General features: G+C 41.9%; 1 protein-coding gene across 3 annotated transcripts in view; it reads left to right on the top strand.

Moving 5' to 3' along the window:
- LOC120020327 (biliverdin reductase A-like) overlaps window positions 1–24,658 on the top strand; it is a 39,734-nt gene that overhangs the window by 4,855 nt on the left and 10,221 nt on the right. For 2 of the 3 annotated variants that reach the window (XM_038963903.1, XM_038963904.1), the window contains exons 2-8: window positions 2,241–2,365; window positions 4,286–4,405; window positions 7,187–7,284; window positions 8,277–8,384; window positions 9,371–9,539; window positions 9,732–9,843; window positions 15,338–15,396. In XM_038963903.1, coding sequence (XP_038819831.1) covers window positions 2,247–2,365; window positions 4,286–4,405; window positions 7,187–7,284; window positions 8,277–8,384; window positions 9,371–9,539; window positions 9,732–9,843; window positions 15,338–15,396 — 785 coding nt within the window. In that variant the 5' untranslated portion in view covers window positions 2,241–2,246. Of the gene's footprint in view, window positions 1–2,240; window positions 2,366–4,285; window positions 4,406–7,186; window positions 7,285–8,276; window positions 8,385–9,370; window positions 9,540–9,731; window positions 10,729–15,337; window positions 15,397–24,658 lie in introns of those variants that run through there. The other variant, XM_038963905.1, reaches the window with a different exon arrangement.

Here is a 24,658-nt window from a genome sequence, read left to right as displayed (position 1 = left end):
ACGTACTCTGTCTTATCTCAGAGTTCCTCCCTCGTACACTCGGAATTTAATTTTTCTATGTATCGTTTGTTTATCAGGCGTTGTGGAACGTGCAAAATTTCTCAGTCCTAATAATATTCTTTCTCAGTTTAAACCAACACCAATAATTTTTTACATGTATACATTAAACATTTAAATTTTTCCCACTATGAACATTACCCTTTAGACGTTGAACACTTAGACTTTAGACATTGGAAACATTACACTTAAACATTGAACATTTTTCAACCTGGCGCCTACAAACACAAATAGACTATTCTTCACCGGACAATCGCCCGGACTATTGAATAAGTCTAGCCTACTCCTCACCGGACACAAGCCGGACCATACTAATAGGTCTTGACAAACTTTACCCCACTCGTCACCGGTCACAGCCGGACTATATGAATGGGGATGGAACAAGCCTATCCTTCACCGGCTGAATAGCCGGACTATTGAATAGTGCCTATCCCAATTTTAAGCCTACCCTTCACCGACTGAATAGCCGGACTATTGAATAGTGCTTACTATATTCCTCACCGGTCACAAGCCGGACTATACGAATAGATCTTTTTATCACATTAAGCCTATTCCTCACCGGTCACAAGCCGGACTATATAATAGCGCTTTTAACACAAATTAAGCCTATTCCTCACCGGTCACAAGCCGGACTATATAATAGCGCTTAAGACTTACAAATTATTCCCACATATGTTCACTTCACTGTCGTTCACATGTCATCTATGCTCATAAATTTAAACAAGAATTCTTACCCAGACTCGGTACCACTGATCGAAATTTGGAAGAACTATACGACAATATGCAAAGTTTGATTTAACAGGTCTTGCTTACCTTGTTTATGGTCGACCAGAAGATCAGTTTCCCGAGTTGAGCAGAACTGTCGTCCTCCCCCCCAAAAGATTTCACCTGTCCTCCGTGAACCGTCCTTTCACCAACTCGCCCCCTCACATCCATATCAACCACTCTGGACCGGGTATCTAGACAACCATCCTCTGCTTACCAAGTTTCTGTTGATAATTGGATATTGAGAAGGGTGAGCCGGTCAAGGATCGATTCGGACAAGGTGGTAAATTGTATGACAAGTGACAGTTTTATTCAGAGTGAAGATATCTGGTACAAGCGTATACGGTCTCGTTCCTTCGGCTCATAGAGAACCTCCAGAAAAAGCCCAGATAACAGAAATGCATAGACATTTTATACAACACAGAAAGTAGGTTGAGTCTGGAAGTTCTGGTCCTTTGGTTGGTTCTGGACAGGTTGTTGTCTTCTCAGATTGGTCCTGATGAGCTGGGCGTCATCCTTCTGAGTCTTATAGCAAAAGTTCTTTGTTATCAAATGTTCAGCTAAGCAGGAGATTTTGTGTGTGCGTAGTCAGCCCTCTGTCCTTGGTTATGTGTGTGTCTCATTATTTCGTGAAATGCGGACCCAAGCACTCTTTTGATCAAAGCCTTTCCTTATCAGTGTTTATGAAAGGTTTACGTCAGCCCTCTGTCCTTGGGTGTGTGTGTGTCTGTCTCTGTATCTGTTTATAAGTGTGTGAGAAACCCTGCTTAGAAAGAAGTTAGTTATAACAATGTAATAGCAATATGCTTGTGTTATTTTAAATGGTATTTATTACACTAGCTACTCATTCAACGAGGACAGCATTGTTACCTGCATTGCAACATTGTTGATGTCATGTTAGATTATATACTTATCATTATTATGTCAATTATGAATTTCCTGGTCATTGGTCTTGTTTCAAGTTACTTTGTGTAATGCATTGGGGACCCGAGGGTTCCTTTTATGTGTATTTGTAATGATCAGCACCCACAGTGCATCCCAGCCATAATAGCTAGTGCACTTCTGACACTGCACCATTTTCTGACTGATAGGAAGTGAAGAGTTGGAAACTGTTGGATCTATCTGAATTTACAGAAGTGAAACATGGTGGTTTCTTTCTAACTATTTCCTTCCCAACAACCATGTTTCACTTCTGTAATTTCAGACAGATCCAACAGTTTTAAAACAGATTTATTTAGTTAATCCATATAAATATTTTGAATCGTCAAATTCTCCATTGATGGCAGTTGCCATATTTTTTAACTAGCAAAACTATACAGAAAAACATTGCTGTGTTCCTGAGAATCTCTGTCCAGAACTTGTCTTGGGTCTTTATGCAGAGTGCACAGTTGATAAGCTCTGACTCTGTCTCTTTGCAGTCAGACATGTTTGGTTCAGTGGTGGTTGGCATTGGGACGGCAGGCTTTGTGAGGATCAGGGACATGCTAGCCCCTCTGCCCTCCAGCGCAGCTGAGAAGCTCAGTGTCAAAGGCTTCATATCCAGGTGAGGCACCAAGACTCATCTCATTGTTTTTTGGACACACTGTGCACATCAGTGTGTCTAGGTCCATGTGCTGGTTTTGACAGGAACAACTGGTGTTAAAAAACAATGGTAAAATTCACGCACTGAAAAAATACCTTGATTTCTAGTGCTTACAGTGGGGCAAAAAAGTATTTAGTCAGCCACCAATTGTGCAAGTTCTCCCACTTAAAAAGATGAGAGAGGCCTGTAATTTTCATCATATGTACACTTCAACTATGACAGACAAAATGAGAAAAGAAATTCCAGAAAATCACATTGTAGGATTTTTCATGAATTTATTTGCAAGTTATGGTGGAAAATAAGTATTTGGTCAATAACAATAGTTTATCTCAATACTTTGTTATATACCCTTTGTTGGCAATGACAGAGGTCAAACATTTTCTGTAAGTCTTCACAAGGTTTTCACACACTGTTGCTGGTATTTTGGCCCATTCCTCCATGCAGATCTCCTCTAGAGCAGTGATGTTTAGGGGCTGTTGCTGGGCAACACGGACTTTCAACTCCCTCCAAAGATTTTCTATGGGGTTGAGATCTGGAGACTGGCTAGGCCACTCCAGGACCTTGAAATGCTTCTTACGAAGCCACTCCTTCGTTGCCCGGGCGGTGTGTTTGGGATCATTGTCATGCTGAAAGACCCAGCCACGTTTCATCTTCAATGCCCTTGCTGATGGAAGGAGGTTTTCACTCAATCTCACTATACATGCCCATTCATTCTTTCCTTTACACGGATCAGTCGTCCTGGTCCCTTTGCAGAAAAAGAGCCCCAAAGCATGATGTTTCCACCCCCATGCTTCACAGTAGGTATGGTGTTCTTTGGATGCAACTCAGCATTCTTTGTCCTCCAAACACGACGAGTTGAGTTTTTACCAAAAAGTTCTATTTTGGTTTCATCTGACCATATGACATTCTCCCAATCTTCTTCTGGATCATCCAATTGCTAGAGAGCATACTTCAGACGGGCCTGGACATGTACTGGCTTAAGCAGGGGGACACGTCTGGCACTGCAGGATTTGAGTCCCTGGCGGCGTAGTGTGTTACTGATGGTAGGCTTTGTTACTTTGGTCCCAGCTCTCTGCAGGTCATTCACTAGGTCCCCCCGTGTGGTTCTGGGATTTTTGCTCACCGTTCTTGTGATCATTTTAACCCCACGGGGTGAGATCTTGCGTGGAGCCCCAGATCGAGGGAGATTATCAGTGGTCTTGTATGTCTTCCATTTCCTAATAATTGCTCCCACAGTTGATTTCTTCAAACCAAGCTGCTTACCTATTGCAGATTCAGTCTTCCCAGCCTGGTGCAGGTCTACAATTTTGTTTCTGGTGTCCTTTGACAGCTCTTTGGTCTTGGCCATAGTGGAGTTTGGAGTGTGACTGTTTGAGGTTGTGGACAGGTGTCTTTTATACTGATAACAAGTTCAAACAGGTGCCATTAATACAGGTAACGAGTGGAGGACAGAGGAGCCTCTTAAAGAAGAAGTTATAGGTCTGTGAGAGCCAGAAATCTTGCTTGTTTGTAGGTGACCAAATACTTATTTTCCACCATAATTTGCAAATAAATTCATAAAAAATCCTACAATGTGATTTTCTGGATTTTTTTTTCTAATTTTGTCTGTCATAGTTGAAGTGTACCTATGATGAAAAGGCCTCTCTCATCTTTTTAAGTGGGAGAACTTGCACAATTGGTGGCTGACTAAATACTTTTTTGCCCCACTGTATTTATTATATGTGCAGTGCAATTAACTTTGTTGCACTGCACATATGAAATAGATATAGAGTCACTGTCGTCAGATTCAGCAGCTGCGTCGTGCATACTGTAGCAAACCCTGTGACTATTTCAAAGCATTTTTCCAGTAGTGAATATGACTCTGGTGCTGTCTTCTCATAGGAGGATTCTGGAGGAGCAACAGGGAGTGAAACAAATCACTGTTGAAGATGCCCTGAGCCGGGACGACATAAAGGTGGCTTTCGTGTGCACCGAAAACGCTGCCCATGAGGAAAACATCAGGTAAAACGCTTTCTCTCAATGACCCCATATCTCTATTATAGTCCTCTGTGGTAGTTGTCTAGCTATCCCTTTGTCAGTTTTGTTTCTATCTGAAATGCTCTTACACAAGAGCTATATTTTCACCATGTTACAAATCACCACTAGGAGTCAGCACTAGAACACGTATATTGTCTGTATCAATCCTCAGTACACTGTTTCCTTTCTTAGTCCACTGAGGCTCCATCTCTGTGTAAAAACTGTACGTTAATTAACCATTCATTGAACCTGGCCCATTTACTAAACCCTCAGACAACCTGTTAGAGCTAGGAACACCAGCATTTCGCTACACGGAATAACATCAGCTAAATTATTGCGGAATAACATCAGCTAAATATGTGTATGTGACCAATAAAATTTGATTAGATTTAACAGTTCTAGTTTATAAGCTATATATTATACAACATTGAGACATATTGTGACACAATAAATTCAATGTTGTATTACATGTAAAATCCACATACAATCAACAGTGTAATGTTTGGATTCAATCTTGTCTGGTGAACTGTTGTGTCCTCACCTTTAGTCTAATAATTTTACCATCATTTTCAAACTGTTCCCTTTTCATTTTTGTCACCCACTTCCCTTGAAAAACAGTTTGCCCTACAGCCAATTCTGTCGAATCAAAAGAATTTGCAAAAAACAATCAGATTTCGACAGAAATATGGCTGAGACGTAAAGAAAATTCAAGGAGAGGGGGTACAAAAATGGTCAGATTAATACTGCCATTGAGAAAATTCAAAATAAAACAAGACATGACCTTTTTCAAGGTCAGTCTCGCAAAAAGAAGCATTCTTGCCTTCTAACTACCCGCTATTCAAAGTGCTCTGAACAAATTAAGGGAGTCGTTCACAAACATTGCCACATTCTAAGATGCGATGACAGTATCGGTAATGTGTTTTCGGACCCTCCCTTGGTCGTATTCTCGCGGTGCAGAAATCTCAGAGATCAACTGGTAAACTCTGATTTACCACCCCAAGATATCCCCGCACAATGTCTATTTGCGCCCCTACTGGATGGAAACTACCAGTGTAATGGCTGTGCTCAATGCAACGGCACTTATAAATGTAGATCCTTCAAACACCCCCAAACAGGGAAACAGATCCCAATCAATGGTGTTATCACGTGCTCCACTAAGGCAGTTATTTATCTTATAACTTGTCCTTGTGGTAAAAATTTGGTGGGTAAAACAAAGTGCGAATTAAAAGTACGAATCTCGGAGCATCGTAGCACCATTAGGTGCAAAAACTCGACTTACCCAGTTGCGGCCCACTTTTTTGGGAGCAAACCACTCGATTTTGTCCCTACGTTATATTGGCATCAAACATGTCACCTTCCCTAGGAAAGGGGGTGACCTCGACAATTTATTGTTAAAACGAGAGGCTGCCTGGATCTTAAATTTAAAGACCCTTGCTCCCTTCGGTCTCAACGTAGACTTTGATCTGAAGCCATACTTGTGATTATTGTGAATTTGCTATTGTAAATGTTTATAGGCTTATGTAGCCAAATTGTATCTATGATCGTATGCTATTCATTTATGTTTTTTTGAATGCTATTTTAATATATGAGAATTAACCAATGATATCAGGCCACACCTGGCCATGATTACAGACACCTGTGTGTGTCCTTTGACACTATATAAACTAGTCACCTCGCAGTGTTTGTCATTATACCCTAATGAAGACAGCTTGTCTGTCGAAACGTTGGTTATTAAATTATTGCATCTGAGCTCCTAGAGTGTGCGACTCTCCTTTAATTTTTCAAAAACCCTTTTAATTGCTACCATGCTTATGCTGCATATGCATTTCATATTTCTTCTGTAAGAAACATTTCAGTGTAGCTGTTTTGATGTACAAACCCTGGAGAGCACCACCAAGGCTACAGCTCTCTAATGGCTCTCTTTATGACTGCGAACTGTAGCGAAAACGCACTGAAATTATGTTTTTTACTCTCCCTCTCACTGTTAAATGTACAGAGTGTACAGAGAGGCAGAGATGGGCTATTAAAGAATGGAGAGTTATTTTAGGCTGGTTAATGAGGGTGTTTAGAACATGGCCATCATGTTTCACTGGTAGACAGTTACAGGCTAATTGTCTAAATGGAACAGCAGGTACTGCCCTTCATACTGTAAAGGGAAAAAAGCCATGAAATGTTATTGAGAACAGCTTTTTCATAGAGGATACTTCATTGTCTTATTTTCTGTCAATTTAATTTGAAGCAACATTTTGAGAAAGTTACAAGAAGTTTTAAGAGCGGTCAATGTGAAGTTTTCCCAACTCTGTACACGATGGGTTGTTGAAACATTGACCAATGGCTCTTATTTTTTTATATATATTTTTTATTTAAACTTTATTTACTAGGCAAGTCAGTTAAGAACAAATTCTTATTTACAATGACGGCCTACCCCGGCTAAGCCCTAACCCGGACAATGCTGGGCCGATTGTGCGCCGCCCTATGGGACTCCCAATCACGGGCTGGTTGTGATACAGCCTGGAATCGAACCAGGTCTGTAGTGACACCTCTAGCACTGAGATGCAGCGCCTTAGACCGCTGTACCACTCGGGAGCCCTTGCTGGTCAGTTTGGTTTACAAAGTTACATTTGAGTTGTGCAACTCCCTAGTACAGGACAGTCTTTGAAATCGAATTTATGTTCTGTTCAAGCACTGTCTCTTGGACACCCTTCTTGGATACTGTAAAAAAACACATTTCTCCTATACTATGTTGCATGTTCTAACGGACCATAGGATGTTTCTGGAAGCAGGGAAGCATGTCTGTGTGGAATATCCAATGGCCATGACACACAAGACTGCTGTGGACCTCTGGGACCTGGCTCAGGAAAAAGGTGAGCTGGACAGAATCATTGGAAGATATTTTATAGAGAAGACATGGTGAAGTCTTGATGACATGGTCATGATGATGTAGTAGACGTGTATCTGTGTCAGGGTTTCCGTTTGGAAAATGTGGCCGGCAGCATTTTAATTGACAGGACATTTGAGGAATTTAACGGCCCCATATGCATTGGGTGTGTAACAAGATTAGGGCATCTACACACGGTGCTCAGAATGACAGAAATCACATTATATTATGGTAATTCATGTTTATACTGTACATGCAACTCACTGGACAATGAAAGAAAGTTGATTTAAAAGCCAATAGAACATAATGGTTTCAATGGCATTGAAATTAGATTTTGGCTAGGCTACTTTGAAGCGAGGTAAGACATGCCTCATAATATGAAGTAAAACATTCAGGTTTCACACAATTAAGTCTTCAAAATGCATACTACCTCCAGCTCACATTGTAAAGTGTGACATGCTGAAGCCTGCCTACCGTTGCACATGAATGACGAATGGGAGGCGCGCTTCAATTACCAGTTGAGAAATAAAAATAGTAGCTCTTTTTAATCACGACCATCAAAACTGTTTTTAACATGCAATTTCATTTTAGAATTGTTGCACAATGATTGGGCTTATAAAAGCACATTTCACTCCAGCAGAAACAGGAGCTGTAGCAGCAGCTCTTGCGCTGTCTGACAGATTTTCTGCTTAAACTAGGCTCTGTATCTGTATGCTGTCTGCGATAAGCATAGACCAATAAGCATGACTGGTTAAATGTATTTACATCGACTGGTATTTTTATCAATGAATAGGATAAAAAGCATTATTTCACAATTCTTTTTTTTTTTTCCCGGACAATTTTATTTATTGGCTTTTCATATTCTTTGGGATGGCCAAAAAGCCGGGCTATTACCGGCTACTGGAAACCCTGATCTGTGTATCTTAATAACTACTGATCACCTACGTATTTAATGTTCTATGTCTTCTATGTTCCTAGGAGTGGTCCTGCATGAGGAGCACATAGAACTCCTGACAGCCGACTTCAAGCAGCTGAAGAAGGACGTAGCAGGGAAAAGGCTGGAGGAGGGATTCCTTCACTTCACAGGTGAGACGGAGACTGGAATTGAGAATATAGCACAAATCCCAGGTGAAAACACAACCGTGATACATGAGGGCCCCAGCACTACTGATACAGACATCACCTCAAATACAATATTTGCTACAGAAACTAACTGCATAGCATATATCAAATTGATGTGCATCATCCAGGTAACAGGCTTTGGGATGAATATTTCATTCCAGAGCTTTTGATATAATGAAGGCTCCCATCAAAGCGACTTGTGAAATGTTGTGTTTTCATTCTCCACAGTACACTTGTTGGGGTTGATGTGAAAGAGAGCCTGCCTGTGGAGTGAGGCAAGCAGGCTGGTCTCTGGTGTGAAATACAGAAGGGTGTTGTTGACGAAATCTAGAGGTGTGTCAAATGGTACTGTATTTCCTACATAGTGCGCTACTTTTGTCATTAGTAGTGCGCTACATAGGGAATAGGATGCCATTTGGGATGTTGACTAGCTCTGTCCTATTTCATTAGAGCCTCGCCGCTGGGGAAGAAGCAAGTTAATGCATATGAATGGACTTCTCCTAAAGCACCCATGATTGAATAATAAATCATAGTTATCAACTCCACACGCTTCACATAACCTCAGATGACAGACAGTATTTTATAGCAGCTGTCTGTTGACCAAGAATGGAAGTGGGAGCTTAGTGGCGAGAATGGAGGAGCAAGAGGGAGTAGTTTCTCTTAAATTTGAGTCAGGGCAGTTTTCGTAGTTCGACTGTAAGAGGCAGCAAGCGCAAAATGAAATGTAACATCTGTTGGGAGATTAACTTCAATGGTTCATTCATTTTATGCATAATGGTGACATATACTGCAACAGCACCACACCAGTTTATGTACTGTCGGAATGTGATGAAATACAAAATCAATACAAAGGGCATAATGTGAGCAGAGGATGATTAACATGAGCCATTGGATTACATGTCCCATTACAACTACTTCTGACTGTAGTTTTCCTGTGTGTCTCACAATAGGAGGTCCTCTGAAGACGGGCTTTGGTTTTCCAGCTTTCAGTGGCATCGCCCGGCTCACCTGGCTGGTCGATCTGTTTGGAGAGCTGTCTGTCACCGCTGCCAGCATGGAGGAAGACCAGGAGAACAAGTACATGAAGATGACCGCTCAACTCATAACCAAAGAGCAGAAGTATGTACTCTGTACTCCATTGGAATAATCAAGTAGTCATATCAGATAAGTCCTTTCACAACATCTCAAACCTAGCTATTCTGCCAGTACAAAACGTAATTGCCTTTATTACATCTAGAAATACTGGTAGTCCACGCTGAAACGTTGGGTTAACTATACCCCTCTATCTATTCTATTATGGATTTAATACAGGCCTCTCACGTGGATTGAGGAGTGGGCTCCCGGGCTGCCTAGGGCCAAAGACATCAACTTCCGCTTTGACTCATGCACCATCACCCAGCTGCCCCCAGCCACCAGGGAGCCGGTGGGTATCTTTATGCAGGACTTGGTGCTCTTCAGTCAGAAGCTGCTGGGCCAGGTGCCCCGTGACCAGCTCCATGCAGAGCGCTGCAGGGTCCTCCACTGTCTAGAGCTGGCCGACCGCATCCAGCAGCTGAGCCTGCAGGGCTCAGCCCAGGACACCTAGAAACCAGCAGCCTACCCAGGGACCCCAGCAGCCTACCGAGGGTTGTGAAATTACAGTAACATTCCCAAAATTCCCAGGTTTTCCAGAATTTTGCAACGCTTAACCTACTGGTGGATGTCCAAGCGCACAAGATCCATCCATAAGCCTTCTACAGTAAAGCTACTGTAACATGCTGTACTGTAGACATACGCTCGGCGCATCTTTGAAATGTTAAGGTATTTTATGTGTTTCCGAAACAAATTGGTTTCAGAGGCTGCATTTACACAGCAGCCCAATTCTGATATTTTTTCCACTAATTGGTCTTTTGATCTTGCCTGACGACTCAAACTGAATTCTTCCACTGCTCTATGTTTGCTATATACTTCAGTCTGAGACTGCCGTCGTTTGTGGTGACGTCAAAATGAGGGGTGTTGTACAAAACAAAGTAATAAGCGGATCATCTCTAGCCAATGACACATTTTCTAAATGCCACTTTACCCACGTGTTTTCTCGCTGGGGAGGTACTCCGATCCTGACTCATTGCGGAAAAGAAGCTAACATCCGTGGATGTGGCGTACTGTAGAATTTGACCTGAGCAAGAAGTTTGGTCAAACATTTCCTGGCTACCCAATCACATTAGATATTTTCACATCAATCTTTTTCAGAATTAGACTTTTTTTGTTGTTGTATTTTTCACCCCTTATTTCTCCCCAATTTCGTGGTATCCAATTGGTAGTAGTTACAGTCTTGTCTCATCGCTGCAACTCCCGTACGGACTCGGGAGGGGCGAAGGTTCTCCGAAACACGACCCAACCAAGCCGCACTGCTTCTTGATACAATGCCATCCAACCCGGAAGCCAGCCGCACCAATGTGTCGGAGGAAACACCGTACATCTGGCGACCGTGTCAGCTTGCACTGCGCCCGGCCCGCCACAGGAGTCGCTAGTGCGCGATGAGACAAACCCTCCCTAACCCGGACGACGCTGGGCCAATTGTGTGCCGCCCCATGAGCCTCCCAGCTGCGACAGAGCTTGGGCTTGAACCCAGAATCTTTAGTGGCACAGCCTTAGACCACTGCGCCATTCGGGAGGCCCCCCAATTAGACATTTTTAATTGTTTTATTTTATTTCACCTTTATTTAACCAGGTAGGCCAGTTGAGAACAAGTTCTCATTTACAACTGCGACCTGGCCAAGATAAAACAAAGCAGTGCGACAAAAAACAACAACAGAGTTACACATGGGATAAACAAACATACAGTCAATTACAATAGAAAAATCTGTATACAGTGTGTGCAAATGAAGTAAGGAGGCCAATAGTGGCGAAGTAATTACAATTTAGCAATTTACATTGGAGTGATATATGTGTAGATGAGGATGTGCAAGTAGAAATACTGGTGTGCAAAAGAGCAGAAAAACAAATATGGGGATGAGGTAGGTAGTTGGTTGGATGGGCTATTTACAGATGGGCTGTGTACATCTGCAGCGATCGGTAAGCTGCTCTGACAGCTGACGCTTAAAGTTGGTGAGGGAGATAATGGGCTGCCTGTGTAAACTCAGCCTAAGGCATGTCGGCTTATTATCTTAGGGTTAGGCTTAAGTACATCTTAACATTGATGGAAGGTCAGTTGTTATATAGTTTGATGTTTGCATGGTTACTTATTGAAGTTAATCTACATTACAGGTGAATGTACTGTAACATTTCTGTGGTTGATCACAGCTCATGGTGCTTTATCATTGGCTGGTGTGCTTTACTTATCTCATATGACATTTTAATATTGACATGTTGTATAGCTATTGTGCAGACAGAAGTGTAAGGCAAAACAGTGACATACTGATCGATGCATTTATTTTTTTATTTAACCTTTAATTAACTAGGCAAGTCAGTTAAGAACAAATTCTTATTTACAATGACGACCTACATGTTCAAATCATTAACAACGTACAATAGGCATGATACCTCAGGTAAATGATATCTCAGATAGCTCTGGCAGGTGAAAGTGTGATATTTACACTGAAACTACAACATTTGTCAGTGGACTGCAATTGACACATCTTTTTAGTTGTTTTAAAGTAGCAATCCAGCCTCCTTTTTACCTAATTTAACACCTGATTTACTTAACAAAAGGCATATCTCAATAGGTGGTCCAGGCAAGTTCTGACATGGCACAAGTGGGGGGTGGGCCTTTCCTCTTTTGTTCTCTTTCTCCTCTATTGTTCCTCAAGCAAGGGGGAGGCCGATGACATCACGAATTCCCATCAGACCGACTCTTTGAATGCCCTACTCCTTGACGTTTGCAGTTGTCTAAAAAACACTGTTTTGCTCTTTTTTTCTAATCTTTAGTTTGTGTACTTTATTGTATTTATACATGGGATTTTGCTTTTCAACAGTACAAGTTCAAAAATCACCAGAGGACATATTTCAGTGTTTGATTAAAGGGGCATTGCAGTTAACTTGATGTTTTTGTAATGTCTGGAATTTCAGCCTGCTCAGGTGGGATGGAACTTTTGGACCGCATCATGACTTCACACTGCTTCCCTGGTTTTAGCACTAAATCATTCACTAGCTTGTTGCCTTAGTTGTAGTTTGTGCAATACGCTTCCTTTCCTTTTTCTTTGTTTCAAACCAGTATTTCAAGGATCTCAAAACAAGCTGTTCACCATACAATATAATAAGTGTTCTACTTAATTCTGGGATGCTGACAAACTGAATTTGTGCCTTGGCCTGCTCAGTTCTCTCTCCCTTATCCATTCATGTCAGTCCCATCTAATGATGTATATGTCTACCATGTCACACAAGTATTCACTGCCCAGTGAGTGCAGTTTGGCCACTTTAACTGGGTGTCACTAGTGTTATTAGCAATTTATATGTAGAGAAAATTATATTTAACAGTTTGAGGGAGAATTGTACTGTTATATTGAATTATAATGCCTGAATGTTTTAATAATGTGTGTACTGTATAATTTGCAATAACATTGATAATTTGCAGTTTTCCATATTAATAGGCCATATAATGTGTGCTTGATTGATCATCTTCCTGTTTGATTCTGGCGTTACATTCTCGATGAAAGAAGCAGGCAACCATCAATAATAAGCATTGCAGAATCCTGCATGAGAAATATTATTATTGTATTTTTCACAAGCAAACAGGTAGCTGTTGCACCCTGGCCCAGGGTCATAATACTGGTCTGATCTGCAGGCTATGGTTACCAGTCGATGGACATGAGTGTTGCTCCTGCCTGTACTATCTGCTTCTGTTGATAGACTCACAGAGTAGAGCTGATGGTGATCAGAGAGAACACTGGGTTACTCTTGAAACGGGGTAAATCCACACCAATAAGATCATTAAGCGAAAAATAAATACATTTATGAATTACTCATTACTTTTACAAATGACAACCTATATTGCATTGCCTGTGCTGCATATGATTTGTGTGATCTAAATGTTGTGACACTGAAGTTGTGACAGTGCTGACTCATAGCCTGTCCTGGGTTAAAAAAAGCTCAAAATGTTCAATGGTTTGCGATTGCTTTCAAGCAGTGCTTCTGCGTCCTTGATTGCAGTGTTCCTAGAGATACTGTGGGGGCGTGTCGCGTTATCATCTTTATGCGTATGCGTGTGAAAAGAATAGGCTACGTTCGATACAATTTAATGCAAAAGATAATGACAAACTAAACTGTGAATAAGAGATCAACGATTGCTTGATGGTCTGAAGCGGTATCGACCAATGGCACCGACAGTCGACCAAACATCGGACAGTGATGGCCGGTGGCTCACCAAACAGCAAACGCACTATGTGACGAAAAATGATTTCTAAACATGTCTGATTAATTTTGGACTGTCACGGTATTTAGGTGGAGGCTACTGTCTGTGAGCGGAGTTGACATTTCTTGAATGAAGCCAGTTCTGTGTGGAATCATATTTCTGTTTTGGTTAGTGGATGAGGTGAGTCTGATATTTATAGTCAGAAATTCAATTCAATGTTAAAGTGAATAATTGTTGTCCTCTTTTTGTTTCCGTTAAAAGGTTTAGGCCTGGGTATGACGTCTTCGGAACTGTCTCGTTGGTCTCCGAAATATTATAGCCTTGGGGTTTATTGAAAGTCAACAAAACAATGCGCCCTGCTGCTGCAGAAGTTGTGGGCTATTGAGCACTATTTAGGCCTATGAACGCTAGGCATTTATGTAAGGTCACATAAATCCGTGGTATATTGAATGATATTCTGTACATAATGTATTAAAATCTATATTCTTGAAATGAAACAATATTTAGAAAAACTCACCATTCATTAAAGTCTTACTGGACTCATATTTACATCAGCCTGGATCATATCATATGTACCACAATTTGTTTGGCCTTGTCTTGCCTCTGACCATTTGGCTCCATCCAATAAGATAAAATAAATAGATCACACAATACCATTTTACAAAGCTGACTGCACATACAAACAGACACATGCACTCACACACCTACAGTTCACTCATTTGCACGCACACATACACACAGGCATCTCTTCCTCTTCTAATCTTTGTTAATTGTGACAGAACTGAAGCAGTGACAAACAGCACTTTGTGGTATTGTTAGTGAGCCCAGCTCCTCTGCTGATGACCAAAAGCAGGCTGCAGTCCTGCTCAGGGGCTGCTTTGTCCCCTTGCCATGAGTGTAAATGGAAGGGACACGCTGCAATTGACCGTGGACACAAACATCCACCTGGCAGATCTAGGCTGGAGTGTTTCTCACAATTACTCCCATCCAATAAGGGCCAAGGCTAGCTGGCTCACCTCACAGCTCACACATGCCTTACATGGTGATGGATGGACATCAAACAAAAATGGATGTCTCATCATCATAGAAGCCATAGCCATAGAAAAGAACACAGGGGAATAGTGTGATTGTCTAGTGAGGGCAGATAATAGTGAGAGTCCACAGACTATTTTTCTCTAGTATCTCATTTTAGAGGCTCGTTATACATTAGGTGCTGGGCCTGGTCTGACAGAGGCGGCATTGAACTGTATGTGTGCATAGTGGGTTCTGGTCTGGTCTGGACTTTGCAGTCACCGGTTCACAATCATCTTGAGTTGGCCTCTGAACATAGAGCATTGCATGAAATAGAAGTTTGGTTCATCAAATATAAACTTTGCTTACAGTAAGTGGTTTTTATATCACTTGTGTTAATGAAAAGCCAACCAAGTCCTGTTTGGTGGTCACATCTGGCACATCACAGAGAAATAAAACTACAAGGTATTCACATGGTTGACAAGTTTCCTACTTAAATGCCGAACACTTCATTTTCCCTCTGATCTCATACCAGCAAATATAAATCAATGACTAGTTTCCTTCTTCTCATTGACAGTGCACAGCTTCCAAGAACTACTGCTGGTATTTTGAAGGAGGCTACCCCATCTATTTCATGTAAGTATACTGTACACACACATGGGTAACAAAATGATCTGGACACAGACAACATTTAATTGTAGCATATATGTAGCATACATTATATTTACAACTAGTAGCATACATATTTTACAACACATCTTCATTTAACCAGATAAGTTGACTGAGAACACATTCTCATTTACAGCAACGACCTGGGGAATAGTTACAGGGGAGAGGAATGAGCCAATTGTAAGCTGGGGATGATTAGGTGACTGTGATGGTATGAGGGCCAGATTGGAAATTTAGCCAGTACACCGGGGTTAACACCCCTACTCTTACGATAAGTGTCATGGGATCTTTAGTGACCACAGAGAATCAGGACACCCGTTTAACATCCCATCTGAAAGACAGCACCCTACTTTTTATTTTTTATTTCACCTTTATTTAACCAGGTAGGCTAGTTGAGAACAAGTTCTCATTTACAACTGCGATCTGGCCAAGATAAAGCAAAACAGTTCGACACATACAACAACAGAGTTACACATGGAATAAACAAACATACAATCAATAATACAGTAGAAAAGTCTATATACAGCATGTGCAAATGAGGTAGGATAAGAGAGGTAAGGCAGTAAATAGGCCATGGTGGCAAAGTAATTACAATATAGCAATTAAACACTGGAATGGTAGGATGTGCAGAAGATGAATGTGCAAGTTGAGATAATGGGGTGCAAAGGAGCAAGATAAATACAATATGGGGATGAGGTAGATTGGATGGGCTATTTACAGATGAGCTATGTACAGGTGCAGTGATCTGTGAGCTGCTCTGACAGCTGGTGCTTAAAGCTAGTGAGGGAGGTAAGAGTCTCCAGCTTCAGAGATTTTTGCAGTTCGTTCCAGTCATTGGCAGCAGAGAACTGGAAGGAGAGGCGGCCAAAGGAAGAATTGGCTTTGGGGGTGACCAGTGAGATATACCTCCTGGTGCGCGTGCTACGGGTGGGTGCTGCTATGGTGACCAGTGAGCTGAGATAAGGCGGGGCTTTACCTAGCAGAGACTTGTAGATGACCTGGAGCCAGTGGGTGTGGCGACGAGTATGAAGCGAGGGCCAGCCAACGAGATCATACAGGTCGCAGTGGTGGGTAGTATATGGGGCTTTGGTGACAAAACGGATAGCACTGTGATAGACTGCATCCAATTTGTTGAGTAGAGTGTTGGAGGCTATTTTGTAAATGACATCGCCGAAGTCGAGGATCGGTAGGATGGTCAGTTTTACGAGGGTATGTTTGGCAGCATGAGTGAAGGATACTTTGTTGCGAAATAGGAAGATTTAATTTTGGATTGGAGATGTTTAATGTGAGTCTGGAAGGAGAGTTTACGGTCTAACCAGACACCTAGGTATTTATAGTTGTCCACATATTCTAAGTCAGAACCATCCAGAGTAGTGATGCTGGATGGGTGGGCAGGTGCGGGCAGCGATCGGTTCAAGAGCATGCATTTAGTTTTACTTGCATGTAAGAGCAGTTGGAGGCCACGGAAGGAGAGTTGTATGGCATTGAAGCTCATCTGGAGGTTAGTTAACACAGTGTCCAACGAAGGGCCAGAGGTATACAGAATGGTGTCGTCTGCGTAGAGGTGGATCAAAGAATCACCAGCAGCGAGAGCGACATCATTGATGTATACAGAGAAGAGAGTCGGCCCGAGAATTGAACCCTGTGGCACCCCCATAGAGACTGCCAGAGGTCCGGACAACAGGCCCTCCGATTTGACATACTGAACTCTATCGGAGAAGTAGTTGGTGAACCAAGCGAGGCAATCATTTGAGAAACCAAGGCTGTTGAGTCTGCCAATAAGAATGTTGTGATTGACAGAGTCGAAAGCCTTAGGCCAGGTCGATGAATATGGCTGCACAGTAATGTCTCTTATCAATGGCGGTTATGATATCGTTTAGGACCTTGAGCGTGGCTGAGGTGCACCCATGACCAGCTCTGAAACCAGATTGCATAGCGGAGAAAGTACGGTGAAATTCAGGGGAATGTCCCCAATCACTGCTTTGAGAATTGGGATATTTGTTTTTAGACCAGAGGAAAGTGTGCCTCCTACTGGCCCTCCAACACCACCTCCAGCAGTATCTGGTCGCCCATCCAGAGACTGACCAGGACCAACGCTGCTTAGCTTCAGAAGCAAGCCAGCAGTGGGATGCAGGGTGGTATACTGCTGATTGAACTGTTTGTGAACTTAAAGAGTGCAGTCTATTGATTCCCTCGGGCTTGTTTAAAGGCCGGGTTGTGTTTGATTAAAGAAAATGGTCCCTGGATGTGGATGAATACAGCGAGATCACCAGATTGGTAAAGTTCTAATGAGTCAATACCGGCCTATGACTGCACTTTAATAGAAGATTGATTTTGGCTGTCATTCAAATAGGATGCCGTCGAAGCGGCGAGGGGAAAGAAAGAATAAGCTGTAACTTTTCCCAATCCAATCATCAAATCCCACACAGCATCCACTGGGTTGAGAAATCACCTCGTAGAAGATCTTTGATTTCGATCTAAATCATTGAACTAATGGGCTAAGCATTAGTCTTCAGACCAAGTCTTTGAAATTATAAAGACATGTTGGCCACTAAGCTGGACACTATGCTTTTAGAAATGCATTACAGTGGTGATACATCAGTAGGAGTTGAAGTTATGGTGGTAGAGAAAGGAGATCTTTACTGCATTGACTGGGAGATTTGGATTGCATTGCCTCTGTAAAAAAGTGCACACACAGATCTATTGAAATAGAGTATAGTGCAGGCAGACTGTGTGGAATTATAGTGCACTACTAAGAGACAGCTGGCTCAGCTCTATGCCCTTTCCTAGGCCCCAAATCCGACACGAGTGTAAATGGAACATTATTCCCTTTTTATGCACTTTTCTCTCTTTGCGTATTCTGACCTTGAATTTAAGCACGTGAATAGCATGCTATTGAGCTGCTATTAGTTCTGGTGGAGATCTAAGAAATTAAGGTGTGGTGGAGGTGTGTTTACAAATACGCTGTAATCTGACCTTGACTTAATTCCCTCATAATTCCACCACTTTTACCCGAGAGTAAACCATGAATAAGGTCGAGAGAATCTACCGGTTCCAAGTGGAAAATGCATCTCCTTAATTTCTTTTGATAGAAATAACAGTATTCTCCATGCACTGTAATTCACAACTTGATAAGAACTATTGAAAAGAGCTAGATAAATTAGTAATTAGTTTGGACAAGGGAATTGTAAATATAAATTACACTTGTTTTAGATCTGTTTTTGAAAAAAAGACGTAGGCAGTGGGCCTGTTTATTTCATTTTTGGGGGGGGGGGGGATTTTAGTTATTTGGATTTTTACGAATTATCTTTGAAAGACAGGGTTCAGAAAAAGGGACATTTATTTTGCTGAGTTTATATATATATATATATACAGTGGGGCAAAAAAGTATTTAGTCAGCCACCAATTGTGCAAGTTCTCCCACTTAAAAAGATGAGAGAGGCCTGTAATTTTCATTATAGGTACACTTCAACTATGACAGACAAAATGAGAAAAAAAATCCAGAAAATCACATTGTAGGATTTTTAATGAATTTATTTGCAAATTATGGTGGAAAATAAGTATTTGGTCAATAACAAAAGTTTATCTCAATACTTTGTTATATACCCTTTGTTGGCAATGACAGAGGTCAAACGTTTTCTGTAAGTCTTCACAAGGTTTTCACACACTGTTGCTGGTATTTTGGCCCATTCCTCCATGCAGATCTCCTCTAGAGCAGTGATGTTTTGGGGCTGTTGCTGGGCAACACGGACTTTCAACTCCCTCCAAAGATTTTCTATGGGGTTGAGATCTGGAGACTGGCTAGGCCACTCCAGGACCTTGAAATGCTTCTTACGAAGCCACTCCTTCGTTGCCCGGGCGGTGTGTTTGGGATCATTGTCATGCTGAAAGACCCAGCCACGTTTCATATTCAATGCCCTTGCTGATGGAAGGAGGTTTTCACTCAAAATCTCACGATACATGGCCCCATTCATTCTTTCCTTTACACGGATCAGTCGTCCTGGTCCCTTTGCAGAAAAACAGCCCCAAAGCATGATGTTTCCACCCCCATGCTTCACAGTAGGTATGGTGTTCTTTGGATGCAACTCAGCATTCTTTGTCCTCCAAACACGACGAGTTGAGTTTACCAAAAAGTTCTATTTTGGTTTCATCTGACCATATGACATTCTCCCAATCTTCTTCTGCATCATCCAAATGCTCTCTAGCAAACTTCAGACGGGCCTGGACATGTACTGGCTTAAGCAGGGGGACACGTCTGGCACTGCAGGATTTGAGTCCCTGGCGGCGTAGTGTGTTACTGATGGTAGGCTTTGTTACTTTGGTCCCAGCTCTCTGCAGGTCATTCACTAGGTCCCCCCGTGTGGTTCTGGGATTTTTGCTCACCGTTCTTGTGATCATTTTGACCCCACGGGGTGAGATCTTGCGTGGAGCCCCAGATCGAGGGAGATTATCAGTGGTCTTGTATGTCTTCCATTTCCTAATAATTGCTCCCACAGTTGATTTCTTCAAACCAAACTGCTTACCTATTGCAGTTTGGCACCCACCGCCAAACCGGTCATGCTGGAGGATGTTGCAAGCAGCAGAACGTTCTCCACGGCGTCTCCAGACTCTGTCACGTCTGTTACATGTGCTCAGTGTGAACCTGCTTTCATCTGTGAAGAGCACAGGGTGCCAGTGGCGAATTTGCCAATCTTGGTGTTCTCTGGCAAATGCCAAACGTCCTGCACGGTGTTGGGCTGTAAGCACAACCCCCACCTGTGGACGTCGGGCCCTCATACCACCCTCATGGAGTCTGTTTCTGAACGTTTGAGCAGACACATGCACATTTGTGGCCTGCTGGAGGTCATTTTGCAGGGCTCTGGCAGTGCTCCTCCTGCTCCTCCTTGCACAAAGGCGGAGGTAGCGGTCCTGCTGCTGGGTTGTTGCCCTCCTACGGCCTCCTCCACGTCTCCTGATGTACTGGCCTGTCTCCTGGTAGCGCCTCCAGGCTCTGGACACTACGCTGACAGACACAGCAAACCTTCTTGCCACAGCTTGCATTGATGTGCCATCCTGGATGAGCTGCACTACCTGAGCCACTTGTGTGGGTTGTAGACTCCGTCTCATGCTACCACTAGAGTGAAAGCACCGCCAGCATTCAAAAGTGACCAAAACATCAGCCAGGAAGCATAGGAACTGAGAAGTGGTCTGTGGTCACCACCTGCAGAACCACTCCTTTATTGGGGGTGTCTTGCTAATTGCCTATAATTTCCACCTTTTGTCTATTCCATTTGCACAACAGCATGTGAAATTTATTGTCAATCAGTGTTGCTTCCTAAGTGGACAGTTTGATTTCACAGAAGTGTGATTGACTTGGAGTTACATTGTGTTGTTTAAGTGTTCCCTTTATTTTTTTGAGCAGTGTATATTTTGTTGTTGTTTTGTTTGGGCATTCCTGTTTTGCATGTTATTTTGGCATTAATACGTGTCACATATTAGTTTGTAAACAATGTAAATATTTATATTTCATTGAGTTAATAAAGCCGCATACAAACATGGTCTCTTTTGTTTTCTTGAGTAAGGCAGCTTCAAAATGCAGGTGTTTCACCCTAGCTCAGTGCTTTCTGTGATGGTGGGGCAAGCCAGCAAAAATACAGAGCGTTGCGCCGTGATTGGCACAGTGTTCTGTCGCTCATGGGGACACTACATCACTACCAAGTCTAAGGGTTGAGCTAGAAAATTCAAGCCCCTTGGGTGCTGCCATAGAGTTACATTAAGTGCCCATCCAAGAAGGTCATTGGCCACAGATAAAATGACGTCAAATCACATATCTACAGTACTTTGATTGGTCTGATCATGTCAACATCATACTTTCAAAATCTTAGCTAGCAGTCATCATCATGAATCAAGTCTACAATCTACTGGCAAATCATTTTTAATCCTAATCATATGAAGAGAAATAATGAAGAGAAATAATAGATAAAACATACCGGTGCTCATCGGCCATTGGACATAAATATTACACAAGTTGGAAATTGCAAATTCAACAATGAGTAGTTTGGAAGGAATCAGTGGCTAACTGCAAGCATTGCAAAGCAACCATTAACCTGCTATTCAGTGGAGTGGCTGTATAGTCCCAAGTCTAAGATTAAGGGTGTCTTTTCCTAGTTTAAAATTATAAACATTCAGCATTGGCCATGCTGTCAGTGAAGCATAATTTGTGCCGTGCTCAAAACAACTGTTAACTCGGAACTCCAAAATCGGACTTTAGTGAGTTCAAGACAACTGGGAACTCGGGAAAACGAGCTACGACTGAGAAAATACGTTTTGAACTTTCATCCAACTCGGAATTGTAAATTTGGAACTCAGGCCTCTTTTTAGAGCTACAACCTGAAGATCACTGACATCATCATGATTCAACTTTTTTTCTCTCGATTCCCAGTTGTCTTGAAAGCTCCATAAACCCAGAGAATGCCAGACTTTGATGACAAAGTTTGATGACAAAATTTGCCCACGAAGGACCGCCGCGCCACCTTCCTGTTCAAGTGAGCACAGCACAACAAGGTGAGTCCAAAAATGTCTTGTATGCTGATGCATAAATGATGTAATATGCCAGGGAGATATGTATAATGTAGCTAAGAAAGTAATACTAAGTGTATGTTGTGTAGTAAGCTGTAATTAGCCCATGTGCCTCGCCCTAATAATTTGGTATATTTTCACCTCTTAATTTCACCTACTGTTCTGACTTGGTGGTGCACATGTAGCCTATAACCTGTTTTTGAGAAATGTAATCATCGAATATTGTAAGAGCTTTCATTGTCTTCTTACAGTATATGCCCCCTTTATTTATCCTACGGTTCTGACTTGGTGTACAGGGAGAACACTGTAAGAACGGCCCATGTTCTGAATTATGTTGCTGTACATTTCAAAAGTGCTGAACAAATAGTTAAATAGACTACGTCCGTCCTAGCTCGCTCATTAATGTCTTAATTCGAAATTACGCATGGCCTCTTATCTGCTTGTCATCCCCTTATGCCATAGTTTGTACATCTCATTTTTCAGTAGAAACCACATTTGTTTAAGCAAGTCAGCCATATCAGCTTTAAAGGCAGTAAATGAGGCTGAATTAACTGTTTCGCTGCCAGACAAGGCTCCGCTAATAGCCAGGTGTAGCAGTGGTAAGGTGTTGGGACTGCTGTTGGGACTCTGCTGTTGGGACAGCTTTATGTAGGCCCTAACAGTTTGTGGGTACCATTTGTCACCGTTATAGTGCAATTAAGGTATAGTTTAGTGTTGTGTTGTGTAGTGGCTTTGCTGGCATGTATCACACATTTTAGTTATTTTTGGCCCCAATCGTAGCGCTCGCTCCAGCCGGTATATCTCACTGGTCACCCCCAAAGCCAATTCTTCCTTTGGCCGCCTCTCCTTCCAGTTCTCTGCTGCCAATGACTGGAACGAACTGCAAAAATCACTAAAGCTGGAGACTCTTACCTCCCTCACTAGCTTTAAGCACCAGCTGTCAGAGCAGCTCACAGATCTCTGCACCTGTACATAGCTCATCTTTAAATTTGCCCATCCAATCTACCTCATCCCCATACTGTATTTATTTATCTTGCTCCTTTGCACCCCAGTATCTCTACTTGCACATACATCTACTGCACATTCTACCATTCCAGTGTTTAATTGCTATATTGTAATTACTTCGCCACCATGGCCGCTTTATACCTAATTTGCACATGCTGTATATAGATTTTTTGTACTGTATTATTGATTATATGTTTGTTTATTCCATGTGTAACTCTGTGTTGTTGTATGTGTCGAACTGCTTTGCTTTATCTTGGCCAGGTCGCAGTTGCAAATTAGAACTTGTTCTCAACTAGCCTACCTGGTTAAATAATTTTTTTAAAACATTTTTTTTTAAAACATGCTAAAATCACCACTGCATGTAGGCTAATTCAATCGTTATGGAGCAGAGTGCAGACCAAGCTGTACAGTGTGAACCCAACGCATGGCGCAATACTTAGCTGTGTCATCACACAGTTCCATGGTTAGCATAGGCAATAGAGTAGAGTATAGCCTACTATTGTACACTATTCTCCTTATTATAATTCTACATACACTAATCTTCCAACATTACCATGGGTTAAAGAACTGAATGTGGCAATTTTCAGAATGACTCAAACCACTGTATTTTTTATTCATCAATATATTTCATCGCTAAAGTCTCTCCAAACCAGCATTTTTTTATGATTCATACATACTTTCCTAACCCTAAAATTTGCATAAATAATCTACAAGATCTGAATATTTTTAAATCTACCAGTTGGTGTCGAAAGGGAGACGAATATATATATATTTAGATGGCTTTCTTTCATTGATCCCTATTTTCTGAACCTATTCTCTCAATGTATTCTAGTCTGTCAACAAAATTAACGTACACCGTATTTAAAGGGATGGCTTAACATGAATGTACTGAAAACCCTATTGAATGAAAACGGCATGAGAAAATCTGTTGGCCAGCAAGTGGGAGTTTTCAGCAGTTGAATTACATTTATTCAGCGTGCAAGGGAACCACGCCTGCAAAGCCTGTTACACACCTTAATAAGGTAAGTCTGAATACCGATTACTGAGAAGTGTGTAAGAAAGGCATACTTTCCTAAATCGAAATCGAAACCTAGCGATGTGCTGCTAATGACTTGTGTAATGGATGGCCTTCAAAGGATACTTCGGAATTTTGACAATGATGTCCTTTATCTACTTCCCCAGTCAGAAGAACTAGTGGATACAATTTTTATGTCTCTGTGTCCAGTGCCGTGGAATATTTCTGATTCAAAGGAGCGAGACTTTGTCATTTCTTGTCATCTTTATTTAATATCGATTCATTATTGCAATGAAGCAGGTGGATTCCACACTCTGAAATGTGATGCCGAGGACTCAACGAGCAGAACCGAGCCACAGTATTTTATAGTTAAGACACATACTCCTGAATACGTGACAAACAACAGATGTCTGGAATAGTTTGTATGAATCATAAAGGTTAAGATTTGTATGTGAGAAAGAGTATCCCCCAGCCAGATAGCATTTACTGTGAAGACTGTTCGAATTGTATAGAAACGAGGGTTTGGCCTCTAAGACATCAGCCGCCCACACCAGAGACATCTCCTCCCTGGTACCTCACAGTATACAAACATCAACTCATTCTATGGAATGCAGGCTGTAGGTTTTATCACCAAGGCTTCATAAATCAATT

This window comes from Salvelinus namaycush, chromosome 25 (genome assembly GCF_016432855.1).
Source record: "Salvelinus namaycush isolate Seneca chromosome 25, SaNama_1.0, whole genome shotgun sequence".
Lineage (NCBI taxonomy): Eukaryota > Metazoa > Chordata > Actinopteri > Salmoniformes > Salmonidae > Salvelinus > Salvelinus namaycush.
The sequence above is the reverse complement of the archived record's forward strand: the minus strand, read 5'-3'. Positions and strand labels throughout refer to the sequence as shown.